Below are 25,190 nucleotides of genomic sequence, written 5' to 3' on the forward strand. Positions count from 1 at the left end.
AAATTCTAGGAACCTTTGGGCTAGGGTGTTGGAGCTAAAGTAATGCTCCCAGTCTATGTTTGGGTAGTTGAAGTCGCCCAATATAATGGTGTTTGGAGAGACCTTCATATTTTCCAGTGTTCTCAGGAAGGACGAGTGGGGTTCCTGGGTTTGGGAGGGTGGTCTGTAGCAGGCTATAAACTGGAAGGCAGTTTTACCCACTGTTAGTTGCACATGGATAGTCTCTGATGCTTCGTGCTTTGCCATCAACCTGGAGGTATGGGTATCTTTGATGAATATCGATACTCCCCCTCCTTCTGTGGTTCGGTCCATGTTTTGGGGCCGAAAAGCATCATATGAGGAATAACCTGGTAGTGCTGGGGTGCTCTCGGGAGCCCTGAACCAGGTTTCTGTTACTGCACAGATATCGATGTTCTCCATGCTAAGAAGAGTTTCGAGTGCGTGCATCTTGAGGTTTAGACTTCTGGCGTTGACTAGCATTACTCTTAGTTTCTTATCCCTTGTGATACCTATGGAGGTGGGTTTGTCTTTTGAGCCTTGCCTAAAAAAGGAACTATGGGGGTAGCAAGAGCCTTTGCCAATATCCAAAAGCCCAGGGGTGACAGGTGCAAGCCGTCCCTAGCGAAGCATTGTGGCTTGTCGAGCATATCATCCCAAGCTGACAGGCATTGGATCCCCTTTGAATGACACCAGTACTTAAGCCAATTGTTGAAATTGATCATCTTGTCTTCATATTGTGGCATCATTCTTGGTGAGGGTAAGATGCTACTCAAGGTCAGGGTCATACCGGCCTGGGTTACATGCTCAGAGAGCTCATTTATGTCTCTTTTCATGTAGTCCGGGGAGGTACGTCTCAGGTCATTCACACCAGCATGGACAATGACTGAGTCATATTTGTACTTGCCTTGGAGTGACCTGAGTGCTTGTGTTATGTGGCGGATCCTAGCGCCCGATAGGCTGCTCACCGTGACCCTCTCCTTGTTCAGCCTGGTGAGCAGGACATCATTGTGCCTGACGATAGAGTCACCTATTACAAGTGTATCAGGTGTGTTGTTTAGTCTTAAGGGCTGTGACTGTTTGGCACACTGGCTTTGTGAGATATGTGTTGCACGTGTTTTGTTTTGGGGTAACGGTTGCTTGGGTGTCTGCTTTGGAGGTCTCTGCTGCTTAGGCAGATCTTTATTTAGAGCCTCCGAGTATGTTTTTGTGTGATTATGTGTTTGGTTTGCTGTCGTGGTAGGTCTATGTGAGACTGGAATTGTAGTGAGTGTGGTTTCCTTCTCCTCCTGACTGGTTTTGCCAGTACTGAGTTGAGAGAGCTTAGCCTCCAGTTTGGCTATATGGTTGCATCTCTCACATGTGTTGGAATTTGTTGGGAGGATGAGAGGGTTGTCTGTGTACATGAGGCAGTTGTAACATTGCCTCAAGATTCCCAGATTCACCAGCTGGACCGGAGAGGAGATTGACAACTGACCTTTGGACATGCTAGAATAATATTGGGAATTCCTTAATAATTGAAAACAAGGGCCAGTGGGGAGTGAGGGTGTAGTGCTTTTAATTTTTAGTGCTGACTTATATAATTGCTTTAGTGAGCAAGTGCCAGGTAACTTAAGTGCAATGTGTTACAGGTAACTTAAATGCAAAAACGATAAACAGTAACTTTCTTTCAAGTGAAACAAGGAAATAAGTACAGTAAGCAATGCAGATATCACTAGTGATCCACAGAAGCGCTGAGAAGCCACGTATTAGGTGGAATTAGCATTCCAGGGAAATAACAAGCAAACAAACAATAAGCATATAAACAAAGCTAGATTCAGCAGGCCTGGATCTAGTCTATGCCACAGCAAACAAGGCGCACCAACTTCAGTAAGAAGCAGTTCAGATATGCATGCACTATAAGCCTTTAACCAGAAATTCCCAGCTCAGAAGGGCAGAGTCCAGCCTCTCCTCCCACAAGAGTGCAGACCACGAACCCTCTTAATGTAAAATAACTGGCCTGAAAGCCCAAGTGCTTAAACCAGAATTAATACACTTTTAGAATAACAGACACTGAGCCCTCAATCAGCAGTTCCCAACCTAGAAGGATGTAAGCTACCTGTTCTGCCACTACAGTGCAGACCACAAACCCTCTCAGTGCAAAACAACTGGTCCGAAGCCCAAGTGTTTAAACCAAAAGGCTTAGAATGAATTACACCAAGCAGTAATAAATACAATTGAGTACTTTTAAGATGATGCAAAAGTAAAATAAAGTAGGTAGAAACACAAGTACAGTAAAAGCAGATGAAATTTTTTTTTTTCTGAACAAGTGCTGAGATCAAAGAAACAGATATGAGTGCTGAAACTAGAAAACTGGCTAGTTACAAGAAAGAAAAACTAAGCTAGAAGGCTTCCCTCCAACACAGAAGGGCTTGGGGGCTCAGAAGCCTACAAATAGTCTATACCACTTAACAGGAAAGGCAGGAAACAAGCTTAATTTTTTTTTCTGTTTCTCAGATGCTCTCTTTGTACACAGTAGGAGTGCCTGAAATCAGAATATGATCTCACTGCACTCAGTTGAGTGAGCAAATGAGATGGGCCCAGAAGGAGTATCCAAACACAAATTTACAAGAGGGGCGGGCAGTTTCAAGGCCACTAAGATTAGCACCAAAACAAAAACAGGGACGGTGGGTGGGACTAAATGAAGAGCAGAGTCAAAACTTCTAGTTCAGTTAATATTCCTGCAACACAGTTAAAATCAATTTAAATACTGTATTTTTTGAAAAAAAAGTGCAGATAAAGGTACTTAAATTCTGTTATACGTCCAGTTGAATACAGCAAGTTCTTTGCCAGCCAAAGCTAAGGTTTTTAAGCAGAAAATATTTCACACTGTACCACTTAAATAGGCAAGGACAGGAAATCAAAGAATGTGGCTACCCCCACACCTGTAATTACTAGCAAATAACAAAATTCAGCAAACACTGACTAACTTCCAGTTCAGTTAATATTCCTGCAACACAGTTAAAATCAATTTAAATACTGTATTTTTTGAAAAAAAAGTGCAGATAAAGGTACTTAAATTCTCTTATACGTCCAGTTGAATACAGCATGTTCTTAGCTGGCCAAAGCTGAGGTTTATCACCTCTAAAAAGAGTTTTTTGTCAAGTTATTCTTAGCTGATTAAAAGGAAATAAGTAAAATCATTAAACTGTGATGTAATAAATAAGTCAACCTGATGCAATCCTAAATGCTGTTATCTCTGACCTTCAAAACAACAGGGTGTAAAGCTCATTGCAAAAAGTACAGCAAATATTAACATATTCAGTGCTGCCATACAATGACATGAAAAAAACAAAACATTTTTATAAAGGTTTATCACATTTTTTCTAAAAGTAAGTAATCTTAATGGAGAGCTTAGCTTGTAAATGCACGTTTTAGTTAATGTAGCCGAGTGTACCACTGTGAGTGGATCTGTCATTTTCTCAGCATCCTTATTAGGTCACTGCACTACAAATACTTGCTCTGAATCCACAGTTTGCTACTTTTTAGTTAAACATATTTCATTGAAATGCCTTTTCATCAGTAATGTTTCACCAAGCTAGATAAGGGGTAACCACATTACATGAAGAACACATCCCATATCCTTTCAATTTAATATGATTTACTGAAAGGTTATAGATGTATGGGGTATGCTATTTTACTTTAGGGCATTTCTTAAGTATCTAAAATGTTTACGTAAATAGTGTTGACAAAATAATATAATTTCATCCATCTATAACTTGGACCTTCATTGTGCTTCCACAGTGACCACACACAGTGACTCCTGCTTATTTACATTTGTTAACCAGTTAGGTGCTGTGCCAAAAGGTCTTTTTAAGTGACTACCTGGACTATTTGACAGTGACAATCTAACTACAAACAACACAGTTCACAGACTACATACACACACAATAGAAGATTGTAGGCAATAGCATAGGAAATGTCATTCTTCTGAAATGAAGAGTTATGACAATGCAGTTATATACATTGAGATGCAATTCTATAACATGATAGTTTTTCTTTAACATGACAGTTTATAACAAGATAGTTTATGTGAGAAAGTTATATTGAAATGTATATTGCAATAGTTTATGTGTATTGTAATATATGAAGAATTCTACATTGTAGTAATTAACATTAGAAGAAGTCGAACATGTGGGTATAACAGATAAGTATGAAGCTTTGCTAAATAACTATTTGCAGACTATCCGGTATGAATATAATAGTTCAGGAATTAACCATTCATCATGATATAATGAAATAATTATTTTTCCTTTTTTGCAGTTTATTAAAACTTCCTATGGCTGAAGCATTTTTATATCAGTGTAAAATGGGCATATTAAGGCAGATGCCTGTCCCAAAATGGGGAATGTAAAAGAAAAAACAAAATATATTTTCTGATGTTGGGAAAATATGCTACAGTAAAGATCTAGATAACTGGTACAACAATTATTACTTCTGAATTAAAAAAGTCATGCAGTCCCCGTATGGAAAAACATCAAACTAAAAACACAGCAAATGCACTATAATCAGATCTGCTACTGAATAGAAGAATTTAGGAAAACTGGAGAAATGGTCAGAAATATGGAACCTAAAACTCACTGCAAAGATTATTTATTTATTTATTGACGTTTGTTTACCAGGAAAGTCCACTGGGCTGAACAGAGCCCATTTTCAGTGGAGGCATGGGGAGAAAAGCTCCAATGCACAATAACAACAAGGTAGTTACAATATTTACAAGAATCAATACAATACAAAAATTGGGAAAAATAAGTGATACAAAAAAGGCAAAAATCAAATTCAAATGATTACAAGATAGAATGCAAGTAATATAAAATCTTGAAAAGAAGTGCACTGTTGTAAACATAACTGTAACAAAAAGGGAAAATGAGCTTGAGTGGTCCCATCAGATTACTTAAATTTAATCAAACAGTGGAATGAACAGTAAATATGGTAGACTACTGTAACGAGTTAGCCAAACTGAAAACAACAGGATGTACTGGAAGAGGAAATATACAAAGTACAATAGGAACTGTTCTTTCTGTACTGACCACTGATAAAGCTCGATGCACTTATAAAAACACAAATGAATGAGGGAATTCAGGTGAATATAGCAAAGAATGCGGCATGTGTCTCAGAAACCGGATGGAGTGGTATTGCAGTAACATGGCATGCATGCCCAGGCTTAATGGAAAGTGAGGGTGATAAGTGCATTTTTAAATTTCTGAAAGGATCACCAGAATTTTTTGAAACTTAGAAAGGTACATGAGAAGACTGGATGCACTATAGAGCTCAGTTATAATGTGAAGATTTCCCCCCACAAGCAGTGCTGCAAGGTTTAAGCTCCTTTCATGAAGGATGTTTTATTTTATTCTTTTTTCTTTTCAACTGGTTTGTTCATTTTTTTTCACATTGACAGTCCAAGGCAAGCAGATTCTCTTAGAATCATACAGTCAAAATAAAATTGCAGATGTCAGTAAACATTAGCAAATATTACATACAATTCATCTCCTGGAACTTATAGGTTGACTGGATATCTAACAGTACAAATGGCATATAAGGATTATCTAACAGTACAAATGGCATATAAGGATTATCTAACAGTACAAATGGCATATAAGGATTTGTACATTATTTTATCTTATGAAGTTCATAAGTTCATAGTAGGCTAACTGCCCATATGGACTATTTTAAGCCTAGCCAATTATTCTTTCTGAGAATCAAACCCTGTATCATGTGTCTATAAAGTAAGCACTTTAACCATTATGCCAACCTCCAACTCATCTTAAAGCTTGATCCCCCATCAGCCAAGTTACCTGCATCTGTGCAGCATCCTATCTTCCATTCCTGTTCCTCTCATGAATACTCCCATTCAATAACAGTAATCAAACATAAACAGTAGCTGAAGGAAATGGTCTTCTACTAATGGACCAAAATTATGGAATGCACACCATCTGGACATTAAAGGACCACACAAAATATTACCCCACTTTACTGATACTATCCCACTTTACAAAACTACTGCTTCCTACCAGTATTTCATTATAAGCAATCACCTCAACACTAACATGATCCTCAAACTTATGTGTCTTCCATCCAGATTTTCCATTCTCTTTACTCAGAAGTCCACAGCAACCTCTCTCTTAAGTTATACAGTCCTCTCCACTGTGTAACTCAGCTCTTGCATGCGGTTACCCCCACCTGTTTGAGCAATATTCCTGCTTATATAAATCAGCAGCAATAATTGCACCAAATCCAAATTTCCACATGTGGTACTTTTGACAAAGGTTTTGCCTACAACGGGATACAGTCTCTGCACTTATTCTGCCGTTTCTTGATGGTTACTTCTACTGCCTAATTATAATGCATGGCCTTATCCCTAAACAATCATTACCCTAAAGATATCTAGTGCTTATGAATGTATCTACCACAAGTAAGCATGCACTGTTGTGTATACAACCATCCACCACAAGCAAACTGCTTAAAAATATGACATCACCCACCATAAGTAAACATGCACTTCTGCATAAATACCATCCAGAGTTTCTGAATGGCATTTAACTGTTGTCTCTAAACTTATTTATTCCTTTACAGACTGAACTCTACTAATTTTTGAGTTACAGTGGAGTTCATTTGTTGATGTTTTAGCTCTTCATGGTACTGCCTACCAAATTAAGACATTTCCAGTTTCCTTTTGAATGACATGCCAAGCAATTAACTTTGAGAAGTCCTCTTTGAAGAGGTCGAAATCTGCTGAACAATATACAAAAAGACAAAAATATACTCACTTATGATAGAGTTTTGGATTTTAATTGCAGCTTTTGTGACTGTCAAGCACTAACAGGAAATAAAATAAATACAAATCTGTGCAACACTTAAGATTTGTTACATAATGACAAGTGGGATGTTCATTTGCTTTTCTTCTACATATTTCTAGTAAGAAATTTACTTACATTTTAATAGATATAATGAAGACTACAATCTTACTAGCTAGTCAAAAATGTTTGGTTTGCTTGAAAGTAGCACAAAACTTTGAAGCCTCATCATGCAAACTATCTGGAAGTCTGTTGCAGTTCTGCAAGCTGGTGTTAAGGCATGTCGTGCTGAAAAGGTTTTCTGTGAGCTCTACTGTTTCTGGATAGCTCTTTGTAATGTAACTAGCAATGTCAGATAACTGGAAACCCTACAGGAGTACCAAACTATATGACAGTACTTTCACATAACTCTTCTCTTTCTGCCTGTCTTATCTTAAAGGAAGGGGCTGCTATGTATATGAAAAATCTTCTTGGCCTTGTTTCTTAGAAACTTTATATAGTCTACCCTGTGGAGGACAGGAATGTACACATACCAATTAAGATTGGATGTAGATCTTAAAAACGTACAACCTATAGAGAAGGACCAAGAACTTCCTAGCCACAACTTAACTCATTCCAGCCAGGTGATGCCTCCAGGTGTATCTGCAGTTACATCCTACTGATGCCTTTAGGTGTCAGATATTGCTTGCTCATATTTGCATTAGTAATTCCAAAACCATGCCACATACAAAATATTGACAGCTTTTGTCTTAAAGCTTACAGTGACAAACACAACTGTATTGATATCTGACCTCTGTCTAGTGCAGGTAAGGCTAAATTAATTGTTCATATAGTATTTATTTATATTGTTACAAATGTAATGTTTTTCTACATATCTCAGCAACCAAGTAGCACATAAAGAATTGCTTAGCCTCATATGAAAGCTGTCAGCAGGCTGAACAAAATACTGCTAATATTATGTGTGAAACTTGAGTAGTTGCCAAGATATTGTAAGTTGTTTACAAAATATTACAAAGTTAATACTTACTGTGACTTATAAAATCCATTTTAAGACCTAAAACCTAAAGAATACTAGCCACTATAAAATTAGTTTGTGCTGACGAGTTTGCCATTTACATTTCTTAGTATGGTTCCAGAAATATAAGCATTTGTTTGAAATGTGAGAACTTAATCTGATTCTATCAAAAAGCTTAGATTCCTCCCACTGGAAGCTACAGTGTGAACATCCAGACCTCTATTGGAAGGAATTGGAAGAAATTATACTAAAACAAGCAGATAAACAAAATATATAGTGAATAAATAAATAACATTAGAAGATTAAAAAAAGAAGAAATTCCTTCTGAAAAATGGATGTACTCTCACTGCGGTCTGATTCCAGGGACTTCGTTCAGTTCTTTTAATGACTACCCCAGATAAGCTGGAGGAGACAGGACCTTTCCCCGGGATGAAGTATTTTATTTCTTCCTTTCTTATCACAATAAAAAGGCATATCCTGCTACTTGAAATAAAACAGCTGCCATGGTTTTATGCAATGCAACAACTAAAACATAATACAACTAATACAACGACTCCCCATTAATATTCTAAAATGTGCACGCTGATTGGTCAGCATGCATGTTGTAAATCAGACTTATACTAATGGAAAAAGGTCCAGTCGCCTGGACTTTTTCCATTAGTATAAGTCTTTTTTTACAGCAACGGAGAATGCAAGATCTCTGTTGCTTTTTACACACTGTCTCGCTATGTTAAAGGAGTTTAACATAGCGAGACAGCTTTAAAAAAAGCAACGGAGATTCTCCGTTGCTTTTTATAAAGCTGTCTCGCTATGTTAAACTCCTTTAACATAGCGAGACAGTTTGTAAAAAGCAACAGAGATTTTGCTTTCTCCGTTGCTTCCACCCACAGCTCTGATGTACTGCGTAAGCATACGCATGCACAGTACATCATAACTGCCACAGAATACCAGACAGCTGCGGAAGGGCAGCAAGGGAGCATTCTACAATGCCATTATTTAAGAAAATAAATTATTTTTTTTCTTAAATAATGTCATTGTATAATAGCAATAACCCACTTCTGGGTAATGCTGGATTTACCCATGGTTGTCTTTTATTGGCAACTCGGGCTTCGCCCTCGTGACCAAACCACACCAACCATGGGTAAATCCAGCATTACCCACACCCAGGCATGGGTTATTGCTATACTAAGAAACTGTTGAGTCTGGAATTGTGACCCAAGATTTTTAGAACTGCTAAAGTTAATACACTACATAGGAAACTAATTAGGAATGAAGGAGAGTAACAGTAAATTATATACAGATGCTATTGATTGAGTAAGAGAAGATCAAGTCCTGCTCTTACAAAAAGAAATCTCAGAAAAATTACTGGATTGGAAACTCAAGTCAACAGGAAGAACTTAACAATCTGGGGCATTCCTGTAGACTGGGACCAAAATGGGGCCTTACTAATGGTATGCAAAAAAATTTATAATGCCTTTTTGATCTCCCCAGGATCATTTTGTCTCAATGGAGTTCACAAGACCCTGCCTGGATCCAAGCTGGATACCAGATCCAGGCTAGTGATTGTAAACTTTCAATTTACTCAAGAGGGAGAAAGAACAACTATTAGCAGGAGACAAGTAGAGACATTTTGCTATTGATGATGCAATTAGTTGCATTTTTCAGGCTTGCATAGCTAAGTTCATCCTACCAGAAGAATTCTGTGAAAATTAGGAGGCTGTCTTGCCGAATGAGAATTAAATCTTATTTATTCTGCATCGACATTCCAAAGGTAGCCTGGCATACCTGTCAACCTCTTAGTGCAAAAAATCTGGACACAGCCTGACAGAATGGGGGTACAAAGGCCTGAAAATAGGGACAGATTTTAAATATTACTCTTATAAACTTAGAAAGTTTCTAGGATAACAACATTTGTCTTAGCATGCATTTTTCTGAAGGATATGAAGTCTGAAACACAAATGTATATCATTATTTAATGACTTCAGTGCTCAAGCCCATCCCAGTGATTTGCCAGAAAATCACAACTTTTGAGGAAAAGATCAAAAATATGAGGCAAAAATCTTGACATTCTGCAAAAATCTGTACAGTTGAGAGGTATATAGCCTGGAAGGGAGTAAAACTGACTTTTAATACAGTAATCAAAATAGAATTAAGAGTTAAGAGTTAAAAAATGCAAGTTTATAGACTGTGTTTCCATTCAGGAACCCTGAGTAATTTGTAGAATGAAAATTACTCAGCATAACATTTTCAGGTCTGTCTCCCCCTGTTGTCCACTATTTTCCCTCTCTTGTATTGCACACTGTGTAAAGACTTTATTATCATTATTATTATTATTATTATTGTTATTATTATTATTATTATTATTATTATTATAAGGAGAAGCTTATATGGAAATATTTGTAGAAGTGATATTATTATTATTGATTGTCATAACCATACCAGGAGTGGAATCAGTTTCTTTTTCTTTTCTCACATTTTGCATTTATTTTATGTCTGTAGCCAGGGTCAGGTGAAGGGAATGCTGATGGGGTGGGTTACATCTCAAAGCCCACATTCAGAATCAGTCATCGGTCAACATTTTTTTAATGTGAAGTGAAACATTTTTATAAACATATATTTGTAATATATCTTTTATGTCTTTGTAATTCATCCTGCTGCTTATTTTAGCAAAATAAGGCTGTTGATGTTGCTAAAACTTGTTCGTTAAGACAGCTTGCTGCCCAAATGCCAGTTACTATTAAGTCAGCATTTTTTCAGCTGTCTGACCTTGTAGGGACATCAGAAACACTACTGTGCAAGTTTCCATTATTTACCATGGTCCTGACTGGAGCTGTTTAGTGGTTTGTATCCCTTTTTAAAATTTATATAAAATACATTATTTTAGAATGGAATCACGAGCAAGGTAAAAAGTAAGTTGCTTTTCTAAATGACATGGGTATACTCAGGGTATGCAGTATGTTTTTCATAGAATAAAATGCAGCTTATTGTTAAACCATTCATTACTAGTGCTTCTCAATGGGGCAATATATGTAGTTGATGGAAAAAATTAAAAAACATTACTATGGTCATGACAAGTTTTAAATATTTCAATAAAATCCATCATCACTGATGTACGTAGTGGTTTTCTTTGTGGTGGTGCAGATTGTGTGTGGAAGTGGAGAATATTATCACTGCAAAATGCTGATTGGCTTGGCTTTTAGTGGGGTTGCATTATATGTGTCAGAGAACAAGGAGCAAAAATACATTACGGTGACAGTTATTTTTTAACTTGATCACAAGGCACTAGAAGTATGCACATTCAGAATGAAACTATAAGTATTGTGTATGGATGCAGTTTGTGGATATAAGTATCTGATCCTTCCTGTCATCTGATGTGTGTGTGTGTGTGTGTGTGTGTGTGTGTGTGTGTGTGTGTGTGTGTGTGTGTGTGTGTGTGTGTGTGTGTATACACAAACCCATACATATAAATGATATAGATAATATTTAGTTGCCTATTATAAAAAACTTACTCACCTTTCTGCCAGATTTATAGATATGTCAGTATGATGTGAACCTTGGCTTGAGATAATTGTCACTGTTGAAATAATACCCCAACCCCATGGGCAAAATAGGAAAAAGGGATTGAGGATGGATGGATGTATACCTACAGATATCATAACCATAGCTGGGTTATCTGGTGCCCTGTACATTTTCATAAACTGACACGACTTACAGAAACAAGTTGAAATACATTATTTTGATCATGACTGTTTTTAATTATTAGGAGGGAGAACTACTGCCTTCTTTGTATGGTTCCAATTCCTGTTTGGGAAGTCCTGAATTGTTTCATCTCATTTAGATTTCTACTTGTTTTCATGGCTTTGTGCCCAGTTTATTTAATAAATTTCATAAGTCTAATGTACAATTTCTGTGTGACAGGTTTTCTTGGAAGACAAATTCCTTGAAATTAGGTTTGAACATTTGTTTACCCACCCATTCATCCAGGGTCACCTTGAAGTATTCTAGACTATTACGGAACCTGAAAGGTGGATGATTTCAAATTATCAGAATATGTTGAGTAATACAGAGACTTCTTAGTCTTTCTCTTATTGCATTTTATAGATCAACTTGATTTTTAATATATTTTAGTATTATATTACAATTAAAGATCTTGAGATTCAATAATAATATAAGTTCTTAACATTTTATAGTTAGCAGAAACAATTTGAGAGAGAATTTGGTTCGAAATGGTTTATTTTTTGGCAGCTGGATTAATTGATTGTTTTTTTTTTTTCATTTAATATCATCTTGTGTCTTTGAAGCTGGGAAGGATGACTGCTGCTGCTATGTTTGTGTGGTGCTGAGTCTCAGTGCAAACTCTTTTCATTGTTTCAGCTAGATTTCTTCTTGGTTTCACGGATCTGTGCCAGTGTATTTTGCTATTTGAATCTTGGAAAGAAAATCTGAGAGAGAATTTTTCCATCTTTGCTGGAGAACTCAGAAGAAGTATTTGCCATTTCTTGTCAACTGTTTTATTATTCCAACTGTGTTTTGTTTAGTGGACAGTGGACTCATGTTTAAGTTATTGTGGATTTTGCTTTGTTATGAGTATGACGTTTTTAAATGTTTTACTCAGACTGGGCTAATTTTAGTAAATGGGCTATTCTAGTATTTGTATAGAGGTTTATGCAGTAGTGACATAGTAACATTTGTCACTTTGCTATTCCATTGCTACATTTTTACATTTTGCAACTTTATGTAACCAGTCTGCTACATTATTATATTTATATGTAGCTTCCTGATTATTTCTTTGATTGTCATTTTATCATTAATTTGTGACTGCTTTTTCTGCCCAATTTTAATAGGAAGTCTGGATGTCCATGGTTAGCAGCCTTTTATTGCAGATGGATTTGTCTGTCAGAACACTTACAATGTTAATAATTTATACAATATTTAATATCCATTGTTGTATTTTTATGTGACTATACTTTGTTTTATTCTTTGTATAAAAGCTTAGAGTATAGGCCCAATAATAATGCTGAAATTGGCACCTCCCTCAACTCAAAGTTTAAGACCACAAAAAATGCTCTTTTGCTCCTAGCAGTGTAGCAAATTAGTAAATTGTTTGTTACAACTGTAAGTAGTTTGTTACAGTATGTCAACATCTGCCATGACCACATATGCATTTCTGAAGCCACAATATCCTTGTGGCTTCATAAATCAATGCTGACAGTATGTAAATATAAGTTAGCAAGTGTGTGTGTGTGTGTGTGTGTGTGTGTGTGTGTCTAAACACATAGCAAATGTATATCTACCAGCCATAGCAATATGCAAAGTAAGCCATCACCTAGGGCATCATTAGACTAGTGCTTACATTATGCTTATTTATTTTTAAGTAAAATAAATGTTTTTATTTACTTAAGCAAATAAATAAACAACATACGACACCCCCTGTTCAAAATAGTTATAGCACCCTATGCAGAAACACTGTATACCTGACCTGATCACTCAGTTTATGAACTTTCTGCACTGCCCTGCCTTTGATATAGACAATGAATAATATATCCTAGATGTGATAATTGTGGAGCAAACAAACATAAACAAACTTGCAAAAATGAATGTACAAATGCCATACCTTAAACACTTTTGTCTTTATTCAACTGACTTTATCAAAAATTTGATGGTATTGGAATACTTAGAGCAGCAGTATATCCCGTTTATTGTTTGAATATAAAAACAACAATAAAAGTCCACAACAGGTAATATGAGGCAAGTATTTTTAAATAACGTGACCAGATATTAATACTGGTGTACTTTCCTATGGCTGTCTAGCAACTCTGTGCATGAAAATGAGTTAATCTTCATTACTATGGCCATTATTTTACTTTTTTTACTTTATTGCAGTCAGACATGTGAGAGATCGATGATCAACAAAGTACTTTTAATGCCTGGGTATGACCTAGGGCTATATGTGAATGAAAATGACTGACCTTGTTGTCATTTGCTCATTGTTGTGGATTTGCAGTATTAATGTGATTTGTGTGAAGCAGGTAAATACTTTTCTGTGGTAATTATTTGAGTGAAATAAGGCTGAAATGCCTTCCTGTTTTTACTTTTATTTTTAATGGCAATCAGATGTCTGGGGTATACACAGTCAATGAGGTGCCCATACATCCTGTGTACAAAGGGTGGTATATATAGATGAAAGTGACTCACACATTTGTCGTTTGTTCATTTTAAACAGCCATTAATCTGCCTTTGCAGGAATAGTACACATTAGTGCAATGCAAGCTGACATACTTTACTGTGGTGGCTGTATGTTTGCATGAAACATACTTAAAATACACTGCCGTGGCTATTAGTATTTTATATTTTTAAACATAAGCTATCTGAAATGTACACAGTCAATAAACTAGTTATAATTGCTGAGCATGGTTTGCTGTCTGTGTAAGAAAATAACTGAACTTGCTGTTGTGATCAAGTTAAACAGTCATTGACCTGACTGTGCATAGCTGGTGTGCATTTGCATAAACCATGTTTGAATACTTCACTTTGGTCATTTTTTTATTACAATCAGACATCAGAGGTGTACACAGTCAATACACCATCAATAAAGTGGCTATATTGAGACTGTAGATAAAGGTGGCTTATCCCTACTGTTTTTGTTTACTGTTAAATAGTCACTGATTTGGTTTCATAGAAGAAATGTCAGACAATATATTGTATTGGCTGAAATACAGTGTAAAACTGTCATTGTTATTGCTTATACTTTTTTGTGTGTGCATTTGTGTATGGGGCATTGCAGTCTATTCAAAAGTAACACATTTCCCATAATTTATTTCACTTTTTACCTCAAACAGATATTAGCAGTGTGCACAATAAGTGCTTAACTTTGACAGACTGAACAGGATATATATATGAAAACAGTTGATCATTAGCACAGTGGTACAGTGAGCAGGATTACCATCTCAAAATATTTGTTTCTCTGGTTGAGAGGATTACTATATCTCTTTTTGTGAGAAATCTCTGTGTAGGTTTTAACCAGGTGCTCTGGTGTCCTCCAGCCCTCCAAAGACATACTGTAGCTGAATTGGAATTCCTCCAACTTGCTTGCAGGTAAGCTTGCAGTGTGTGTGTGTGTGTGTGTGTGTGTGTGTGTGTGTGTGTGTGTGTGTGTGTGTGTGTGTGTGTGTGTGTGTGTGTGTGTGTGTGTGTGTGTGTGTGTGTGTGTGTGTTTGTATGTGTGTGTGTGTGTGTGTGTGTGTGTGTGTGTGTGTGTGTGTGAAAACATCAGTGCATATTTGGATATGCTTGGCTTGTCAGAGGCAGTGTCATTGTGTGTACAGGTGTAAAAAAAATCAAAGATGTTAATATGTGGACACATACAATTTTATCAGGCACATACATAACTCATCTAGGTATCAGTAAACAAACAAAGGAAAAAACAGTTACGTAATTATCTTTACAAAAAGGGCATAAATAAGTAGCTCCCACACTCCTGGCTGTATAAGTTGATTTTGAAACAGGCTTATTAGGATGGATCATTCTCAGTCTCTACCCTGGACCTTGCATAATCTAAAAATGGCCCAAATTAGAGTGGTGCAGAGAAGGATGATAACGTTTATGTGAGTGAGACCTTAGACAGTGGGATTATTATTTCTTTAACTTTCCTCACAATAAAGCCTCAGAGGTTTTCACAGAAAATTGCAATGGCTTGTCTAAGGGCAATGTTTTGTGTAGGAAAACAAGTTGGAATAAACTACTAGTATATTTATTTTTTACTTTCCTCATAGTCAAACATCAGGCTTGTATACAGATAGCTATCTTCTGGTGAGCAATGATATGGAAGCATATTGAATACATACCATGACAGCAACACACCGAAATATATTACTGTGCCATTTGTTCTTTTACTTCACTTTTGTTTCAGTTTGACATCAGATGGGTACACAGAACCTGATTGCCTTTTGGGGGTGGGGGTTATGAGGCATGATGTATATATGTATTGCAGCAACAACTTGGAATAGATTACTGTGGCCATCTGTTCATTCATGTTTATCCAACTCAAACACCAGAGAAGTACACAGAATATATTCAGTCAGCTCCTTGTCCATGAAGGCTCACAGTGGTTATAATTTATTTATTTTTTGTTGAAAGAAGAAAAATAAGAGTACATTTCTTCCCTTGTTTATGATTTTTTTCAGGTCTTTACTGGATCAAGGTTTGGGGATAACAGTTCTAAAATGCATCTTAGAGCATAAAAACTACTAATTTCTGGATTATCCCAGTTTAATTCAGCTATTTCCTCCACAGTTATTACATTGCAGTTTTGACCAGTTAATGTGTGTTGAAAGGCTGGAGAGGAAAACAAATGATGAAAATTTGGGGTAAAAAGCTCTAAAATGTACCTCAGAGCATCTGGCTTCTGGGGGATAGCAGTTTCTAGCTTTCTGGCTTAATTCACTTATTACATCTGCATTTGTTATAGAGTGGTCTTGCCCAGTTAGGGTGTGCTGAAAGGGTGAAGGAAAAAGTTGAAGTGTAAGACAAACTGTGAAGAAACAAGAAAATGTAATTTGGATGGTATGGGTAAGCCGGGATAGGGAATAATATGAGAGCACTAGGGCTGGTCTTAGGGGAAACTGCTGAGCAGTAAGTTGGTGCCATGAAGTCTTTTGACAAGGGCTTTTAAGTTGGCTTATTTGCACACATAGGCCCATCACAAGTTTCATTTCCAGGCCCTTATTACAGCCTTGTGTGTAGCATCAGAGCTAAAATCCCTGCATTTTCATTCATTGCTCACCTACCTCGCCCGTCAGAATTTACCTTCCTGAGGCATAACAGCAGTGTAGTTTAACATCAGTATTTCTGGAACATCCTTCTGTTATTGCTGTTTATACTGACTTTCAACTGTAAAACCAGTGAGCTGGGTCATTCCTGGCTGAAGACTGAAGTGAGTCACTGACAGCCATGTCTTCTATTGAAGGACTACAAAGAAGCTTATCATGGATGTCACTAAAGTGGGAATATAAACTTAACTAACTGCAGTTTGTTGAGTGAGATAAAGGCACACAAGCATAAAAAATAAATAACAACTGGAGTCTATCATATGTGCTGTGTTTCTAACTTGACTCTAAGAAAACTAGTGTGCTCCTTTGAGATACCTTTAAGCCCCCTCCCTAGTTTTGATATTTTTATACTATACCAAAAGGTTGTCTTATATTCCTCAAACAAATCTAGCAGACATAGATTGCTTTGACATTCTTACCAGGTGACCTTCTCTTGCTGCCACATGCCATACACGTCCTGCAGCAAATGTTGTACCATTTATTGTTCCAAATGTAGACATGGCAACTGAGACTGGAATCAACCACATCCATGTACCCAGAATTTTACTCCTGTTTTAAGAAACAGAAAAAAAACAAAATAATTACTATTTTTAAATGTGTCTGCCATGGCTTTACCCCAAATGCTAAACAAATAATTAATATAATGCTAAATGAATCACATCTTTGTCCTTAATTAAATATCTTTTTTTTCTTTTCTCATGTAATTCTTTTTAATAATTGCACAGCTACATAACACTTTATTTAAAAATGTATGAATTAGAAATAAAAAAAGTAATTTTATATAAACACCAATAGAGTCAGCCTGCTAGAAAAAGCATCATAACTTTTGCACATAAATATGTTTGTCCAAAACAAACAAGAGTATAAATATACTACAGTGTCTATATATATCAGGACAAGATGAGAAATACCAGCTTTCGAGCTGAGACATAAACAAATAATTCAGAAACCAAATCTCACTTAGCTACAAGGAGATGTGCCCAACTTGTCATTGTGCTACCATAAATTTAAAAACAAGCCAAGTGGCAAGCAATAAAATGAGTGGGGGTGTTCAATAGACACATCTAGTACATTGCAAAGGATGTAATTACTCACAAGGCTGGTGACTGAATGTCTTTAGGTGCTGATCATCCATTAGAGGTACGTGACCCACACACCCTGAAATCAGAACCATTGATTGCTATGTATATTAGTAATTCTTATACACTAATTTGTAGTAAAGCAGTCATTTCACCTCAACAAAGGACAAGAAAGACGGAATGAAGAATGAAACAGCAAGGCATGCGCGCGTGTGTGTGTGTGTGTGTGTGTGTGTGTGTGTGTGTGTGTGTGTGTGTGTGTGTGTGTGTGTAAGCATGTTTGTATGTCTGTGTGCAGCTGTCTCTCTGTAAGATGTAGTTTTCATGTAAAAATGCCCACTTAAAATTTAAATATACCTGATATTATATATTTAAAAATATGCTATACCTCTTTGCCTAAGTAACTACTGTTAGATCTTATTTGAACAAATGAAATAAAATACACTGTTTTGCAGGCCTCTCAGCTATTTATTTGTTTTCTTTTATCTGAATGAGTAAATATCATCAGCGTCTGGATGGATGTGTGATAAAAATCTGCTTAATATATGTGGCTCAAGCTTTGTTCCTTTCCCAGTTTAGAGAGACCATGTTATATAACTTTAAATACTTCATTGTGATATTTTACGTGAAACACTCTTTCTATTTAACCAAGATGAAATCAGTGTGCTTGAGAGGATACTGGAACTCTATGTAAATGAGAGAAGTTATCAATTTGTTTTGAGAACTGAGGCAGATTTCATTTTAAAATGCCTATGAAAGATTAAAATGCACATGCTTTCATGGGCCATGATATTCATAAACAGTGAACACAGACCCAGATTTGTGTCATAGAAAGAAAGAGTCCTGACTACAAAGCTGACAATTCACATTTGATTCCTGGCACAAATGTTGGAGGAGTTGAATGAGGGTAGAAAGGAGAAGCATTTTGCTAGATCACCCACTGCAGGAGGGAAGGAGGGGTTTCTATTAGTGATATAGCACTTTCTTTGTGATGTGGGCAGTGCTGTACTTGTGTACAGAGTGCCACTCAAAACTTGCCATAGAGCATGAGTCTAGAGCTATGTGCCATGATGACATCAGTAGCTCCATCTAGCTAAGGTATACAAGAAAATCCCCTGCTCTGCACGGCAGCATATGTTGTTCTGTCAGGTTCTCATCTGTGAGCCATCAACCCTTTCAAATCTCCAGTACAGCTGTCACAATCCTGAGAGAAGTAGTGCCATGGATACTGAGGACCAGACAGAGACATAAGATTAGCCCTAGAGAGCAGCTGATGGCCAACTGGAGTGGACATAAAGGGGCAAAAAATTGTCCACATTCTCATAAATGGAACTTGTGCTGTGCTGCTAGAACATAGTATGGATGTACCATAATTCATAGTCAGCATGGGACTGGATTGCACACCAGGGTCCTGTAGCATAGGAGCCCAAGCCATATATGTGGATTATATACTAAATGTGTTCATGGTTGCTATGAGACTATCTCTTCAGCCTCCCTACAAATCCATCACTGTCAGATAGTAAATATAACCGTACTTCATGTCAGACACCTTTGTGTATTATGGGGTACTACTGTCTATTTTATCATGTGTTAGGTCAGTGTCATCTCACTTAATGAACCCTCACATAATGCTGTACATCTAGTTCCACATGCTCCTTGGGATGGTAAGGTAGACATCAACACTGTCAATGCCAGCCATCTGCCAGACTGACTGTGCTGGTGTGACAGCAACAGGTGCAGGGCATGCCGACATTGTGATGGCACCTCCCTATGGGATAGTGGTTACATACTGCATTTTCCAAACCAGACAACAGTGTTGTTAATTAAATGATTGCTCAGCCTGCAATGTCAGCACATCTGTGCTGTCATCACTCTTTGTTCCAGCTGTACAAGAATGGGACAGTGTCAGGTGTTTCTGCCCTGTGAACACTGACTGCATAAAATATAACAGAGTTGTAAGTCTTTGGCAGGACAAGTGCCTATGCCAGGGATACATACTGTAAGCATTTCATAGATAGTTCCATGTCTATGCACAGTGGTATGTGCCGTATTGCTGCAGACAGTGGATGAAGAATTCTGTTGACTCTATGCTCTGCTCCACACTATTCCATAGACATGGCTAGGCACAAATCATAAACATTTCACTCTCCCTGGCCACACCTGCAGAGTAAGCTTAATTTGTGTTTTATTATAAAGGATCTGGTTGGTGTTTACCCCATCATCTGTGGATGATATTAGCCATCACTATGTAGGGGACCAACCAGGTACGGTTGTGGCACTGTACCTGACTGCATTGCACACAGCAGCAGGATGCACATTTTTAGCCCTTCATTACAAGTTAAGATGTGATGTTGTCCTATCTCACCTACATTCTTAACAGGTGGGTTCAGAACCAATCCTCGGTTTCAACTCAGCCATTTTTACAAGCTTGAGGTCTTCCACTGGCTTGTGGCTGTATCCTTATCCCATCATGCCCAAGGAAAGCTCCCCAGATCTTCTTTGCCGCTAAACAGATCGGGTGCTTCCATTTTAGATCTGGCTAAGTAAGTTGTTAAACTTTTTCTTCTACTTTATTAATATAGTTACTGTTTTTGGCTGTTTTTAGTTAGCATTTAGTGTTTATGTAGTTTTCTTTTATTTTTAAAGAGTTTGTTCTGCTTTTTGCTTCTGGATATTGTTTCTTTTACCTCAGGCCTGTGTTACTCCCTATCCCAGCTTATATTTAGTGTTAAAGCCTTTTTTACACTCTATTTTAATTTAGAGAATGTTATTAAGTAAATTGTTGTTTCAGTTGCTTATTTCTGACTAAAATGGCAGCTTGTTTAAGTTAGAGGGCTGCCATGGCCTGTTTAATTTAGAGGGCTGTCTTTCTCCCTTCCCTCTACCATTTGAGCTAGGCAGCTTCGTTTTAAGTTAGAGAACTGCTGTGTTTAAAAAATAATATATATATATATATATTATTTGACAGAGTTAGAGGATACTGATGCCTTCTTATACTTGTTGTTACTGCTACTGACTTAATATTTTCATTGTGTTTATGTAACATAAAGAAAGCAAGTGTGTGAAATGCAACCAGAAAATGCCCATCACGGATGGACACACATCTGGAAGAATCCTGTTCTATTTGCCACTCCTTTAGTTGAAGAGTGCTACTTGAAAGGAAGAACAAACTTATAATAAGAGGTTTATTGAAGTCCCCTTTGCTGAAGCATTAGAAGAAGGTCAGGGCATTTCTAAATTGACCAAATCTCCTTGATCCAAGTCTGACAAATCTGGAAAAATGTCATCTCCTTCTTTTGGCCATTTGCAGCCAGCAAAAAAGCTGACCAAAGTTATTTCTTCGGACCCAAAGATTGTTGAGCCTGAAAAATTTTCATCATCAGCTCCTTCAGCATCGGTGCCGATAGAATTTGAAGTAAGGGGCCAGTCCCATGAATTGGTACCGGTCTCCCCTACTTTAAGGTCACATCTTCTACAACCGATTAGATCTCCTGCCCCCTCCTCTCGGTCCCCCAGGAATCTTTCTGATGATGATATGGATTGGGTGGTGCACAGACTCATAAAGACACCAGTGCTGGCCAAACTACTATTGGCTCCAACACAGAGATATTCAGAGCTGACCATGACCTCCCCTTTGACATCTATTCCTCCTCTGAGCTGAACTCGGACCTCAGAGCTGGAATGTCTGGAACCTACCATAGTGGAACGGTCGGCGACAAGACCTATTCCGGGTTCTTCAGGCCTGACATCTACTCTGACATCCTCAGCTCCATCTGAACCTGAGGAGTCTAGGAGCCGACACTCTCTGGTCAGGTCCAGGGAGGGGAGTTGGACACTTGTTGGATCCAACCTTGCCTCTTGGGGCTTCAGCATAGATGAACTCAGCTCCTACATCAACCTCGGAGCCAACCCCCTTGGTTCTGGGGATTCCTTCTGACTCTTTGGAGCTGGAGGTATTGTAAGAACAGGGGAGGGGGGCTTTCAGTGTGATGAGGAGAGCACTGTCTCCACAGACAGCTCCACTCTTAGGTACTGACATTCTCTAAATTAAAGAACACCAGCATTTGTCTCGGAACCACATCATCCACAGACACATAGAGACCCTAGGCTTCAGGATACTCCATCGGGTGAACCCCTCTCTTCAGAAACCTCTCCAGAACACCCCTCTGAAGAGGTCCTTCATAAGAGACTTTGTAAGAGGAAGCATTTAGACTCCCCAGAGGAGTCCATCACTTCTGATAAAGACCTTGATGAGTCAGAAGGATCCCCACAGTCAGCCTCTGAGGATGTCTCCTTCACAGATATCCTATAAATCCTTAAGCAGAGAGGTGGCTGGAAGCCCATTAACCCTTCTGAGGATGAGTCTGTATACCTGAAGGCGTTTGGGTCTCACCCTTCCACTGCTTGGGTGTCTCCACCTTTGGAAGTGGTTAGTCGAAAGGTGTTGGAGTCTCCAGACTCAGTGGAACCTGTTTCTCGGAGGCCAAACAAGTTTATTACTGTGCCTTCAGATAAGGGATTCCTTACTAAGGGTATCCCAGTAGATGCCATGGTGGTGGTGGCAGCCACAAAAGAGGAGTTTCAGAGACATCCTCATCTGTCCATCAGCCAAACAGGGAGTCTCATATGATGGACAGATACGGGAAGTGCATGTTCTCTTCAGTGACATCTGCACTAAGATCACTGAATTACCTGACTCATTTTACTAGGTTGCAGAGGGATCCATTGAAAGAGCTAGGAGATACTCTACAAGGTTCAGTAGCTTCAGGAGTTTCAGACTAGGCTTCCTGTCAGCTCTCCACCTTAAAATCTGTGGTTAACTCCTCCATGAGGCTTATTTCCTATGCAGCAGATGGAGCGAGCAGCGGAGCGGGTTCAGGAATTTCCCCAAGGAGACATTCCTGGATGAACTTGTGTGACTTTGTGGAGACTTTTAAGTCTAGCTTTGTTAATGCCCCCTTTGATGGCTAGTCACTCTTCGAGCCAAAAGTTAAGGACACATTCTCCAGGTGCGAGCAAGAAGGAAAAACTCTCTCTGCTGTGGGAGTATGTTTTTCACTACCTTCCAGACCTTACCCAAAAGGTCAAAAGGGAGGAAAGATGTGTTTCCAAAAATCCCAGAGAGCTTTTCAGGACACACATGGTGACTCTTCCCCCAGGGGTAGAGGGGGAAGTAGCAATTGGGAAATGCCAGAGGGGGTCCACAAAATCAGGGTGACAGGGTTTCCTTCTGTGGTAGGGCTTTTCAGTGCTCCTGAAGGGAGGTACACCTGTCCATCTCTGGAGGCAGTTGGGGCTCACTTATTTTTGTACCCAGATGCCTGGCTAGAAATAACAAAAGATAAGTGGGTACAAAGCATAATATCATAATATCTAGAGGCTGCTCTATACCCTTTTCCTTCCCCATTCCTAACATAAAGAACATCCCAGATGCCCCACTCTGTCAAAGGGAACAGGCAACTCCAGAAATTCAAAAGTTGCTAGACGTAAGAGTCATCTAAATAGTCCCCGCAGACCAAATAGGATCCGAAATTACTCAAGGTTCTTTTTAGTTCCAAAGAAAACAGGGGACTGGAGACCCATACTGGATCTCAGCAGATTGAACAAATCAGTAAAGAAAACAATGTTCCGGATGGTAACACTGCAGTCAATATTCCCTTTTCTGGGAAAAGAAGATTGGATGTGCTCTGCAGACCTCCAGGATGCGTAATACCACATAAAAATGGACAGGCCATCCAGGAGACATCTGCGCTTCCAGCTGGGAGCCCGTCACTACCAGTTTCAAGCTCTCCCCTTTGGTCTCACTACAGCCCCCAGAGTGTTCATCAAGTGTATGGCAGTAGTCTCGGCTCACTTGAGACATCCAGGATTTCGAGTGTTTCCGTATCTAGACGACTGGCTCCTAACCTCCACCACCAATGATCTACTGATAGAAGCAAGAGACACAACTTTACAGCTCTGCTCTCATCTAGGAATCACGATAAATTACAAAACATTCTGCCTTGTTGCCATCTCAGTGTATCATTTTTATAGGAGCAGATCTAGATACAACAAAAATGATGGCAAAACTTCCCCCAGAAAGAGTTCAAGTTTTACAACATCAGGTCCAAATCCTACTGTCCAAGAGGAAGGGGCAAGCAAGAACAGTTCTGAAAGTCTTGGGAACCATGACAGTGGCAATAATCCTGATTCCATTAGCATGTCTGCACATGAGAATTCTACAGTGATTACCATTTGGTCAGTGGTCCATGCAAGAACTGCCCATGTCCCACCAAATGTTGATAACAGAATCTTGCAAGAAAGGCCTTCATTGGTGGGTTGACTCCACTCATGTGACATTAGGTCAAACCTTTGTTCTCCCCCAGCTATTAGCCACAGTAACCATGAATGTGTCCCAAATAGGGTGGGGGGCATTATTTCAGAAGGACAGTCCAAGGTACTTGGCAGGACCATGAAGCCCATTTGCACATCAATATCCTAGAGATGAGAGCAGTGCTTCTAGCATTGCAAGCACTTCAGGACTCTCTTCCGCTAGGAACTATTGCAATACAGATGGACAACATGTCAGTCGTTTGGTATATAAACAAACAAGGAGGAACCAGGTCCTACCCCCCTTTGTCAAGAGGCCCTGAGAGTATGGCAATGGGCAACCTCCTCCCAATGCTTTCTGATAGCAATGCACATCCCATACAAATCCAGCGTGACAGCAGACATACTCAGCACAGCAATTCTGATGCCTCATGAGTGGTCTCTAAAACTGAAAGAAGCGGAAATGATTTTCCGCAAATGGGGTCAGCTTGGCTGCAACCTTTTTGCCACATCCATAAATGCCAAATGCAACAGCTAGTTTTCCCTAATTCCCCCTCCAGGGGAGTCACCGAGGGATGCATTTGTACACAATTGCCCCTCGGGTCTCCTCTATGCCTTCCCTCCCTTTCCCCTGGTACACAAGGTTCATCAGAAAGCCAGTTCATTGGGAAGCAATTTGATTCTCATCACCCCATACTGGCCTCATTAAATCTGTTTCCTCTACCTTTGGTCTCATCTCCAGGAGAAGCCATTGGTTATGGACCCCGTTCTGGATCTTCTGACTCATGCGTCAGGGATGCTGCATCCCTCTCTTCAAACCCTCAAATTGACAGCCTGGCTGCTCCGATTACAAATATAGCCAGGCTCCCTAACCTTTCCTCATCTGTGAAGCATATCTTGATCCTTCAACGAGGAGATTATCCATGAGTAAATGGAAAAGATTTTCTTCTTGGGCATTAAGTAACCACATTGATCCCTTTTCTGCTCCCATAGGCTCCATTCTTGAATTTTTGACAAAACCGTTTAATGAAGGTGCAGCTGCAGCTACCATTTGAGTTCATTTGGCAGCAATATCTAATTTTCACGTAAGTGATTTGGGCCCGAGTCTGATGTCTCACAGACTATGCAA

At 38.6% G+C, this 25,190-nt stretch overlaps 1 protein-coding gene across 1 annotated transcript in view; it reads right to left on the reverse strand.

The window, feature by feature from the left end:
• The window catches only part of LOC122798550 (b(0,+)-type amino acid transporter 1-like), a 605,707-nt gene that overhangs the window by 325,600 nt on the left and 254,917 nt on the right, over nt 1–25,190 (reverse strand). The window contains exon 3 of the mRNA XM_044067606.1: nt 17,093–17,222. Within this exon, the coding sequence (XP_043923541.1) occupies nt 17,093–17,222 (130 nt within the window). The remainder of the gene's footprint in view (nt 1–17,092; nt 17,223–25,190) is intronic.

The sequence above is a fragment of the Protopterus annectens genome, chromosome 1.part0 (assembly GCF_019279795.1).
Source record: "Protopterus annectens isolate FY-2018-M chromosome 1.part0, PAN1.0, whole genome shotgun sequence".
Classification (NCBI taxonomy): Eukaryota; Metazoa; Chordata; order Ceratodontiformes; family Protopteridae; genus Protopterus; species Protopterus annectens.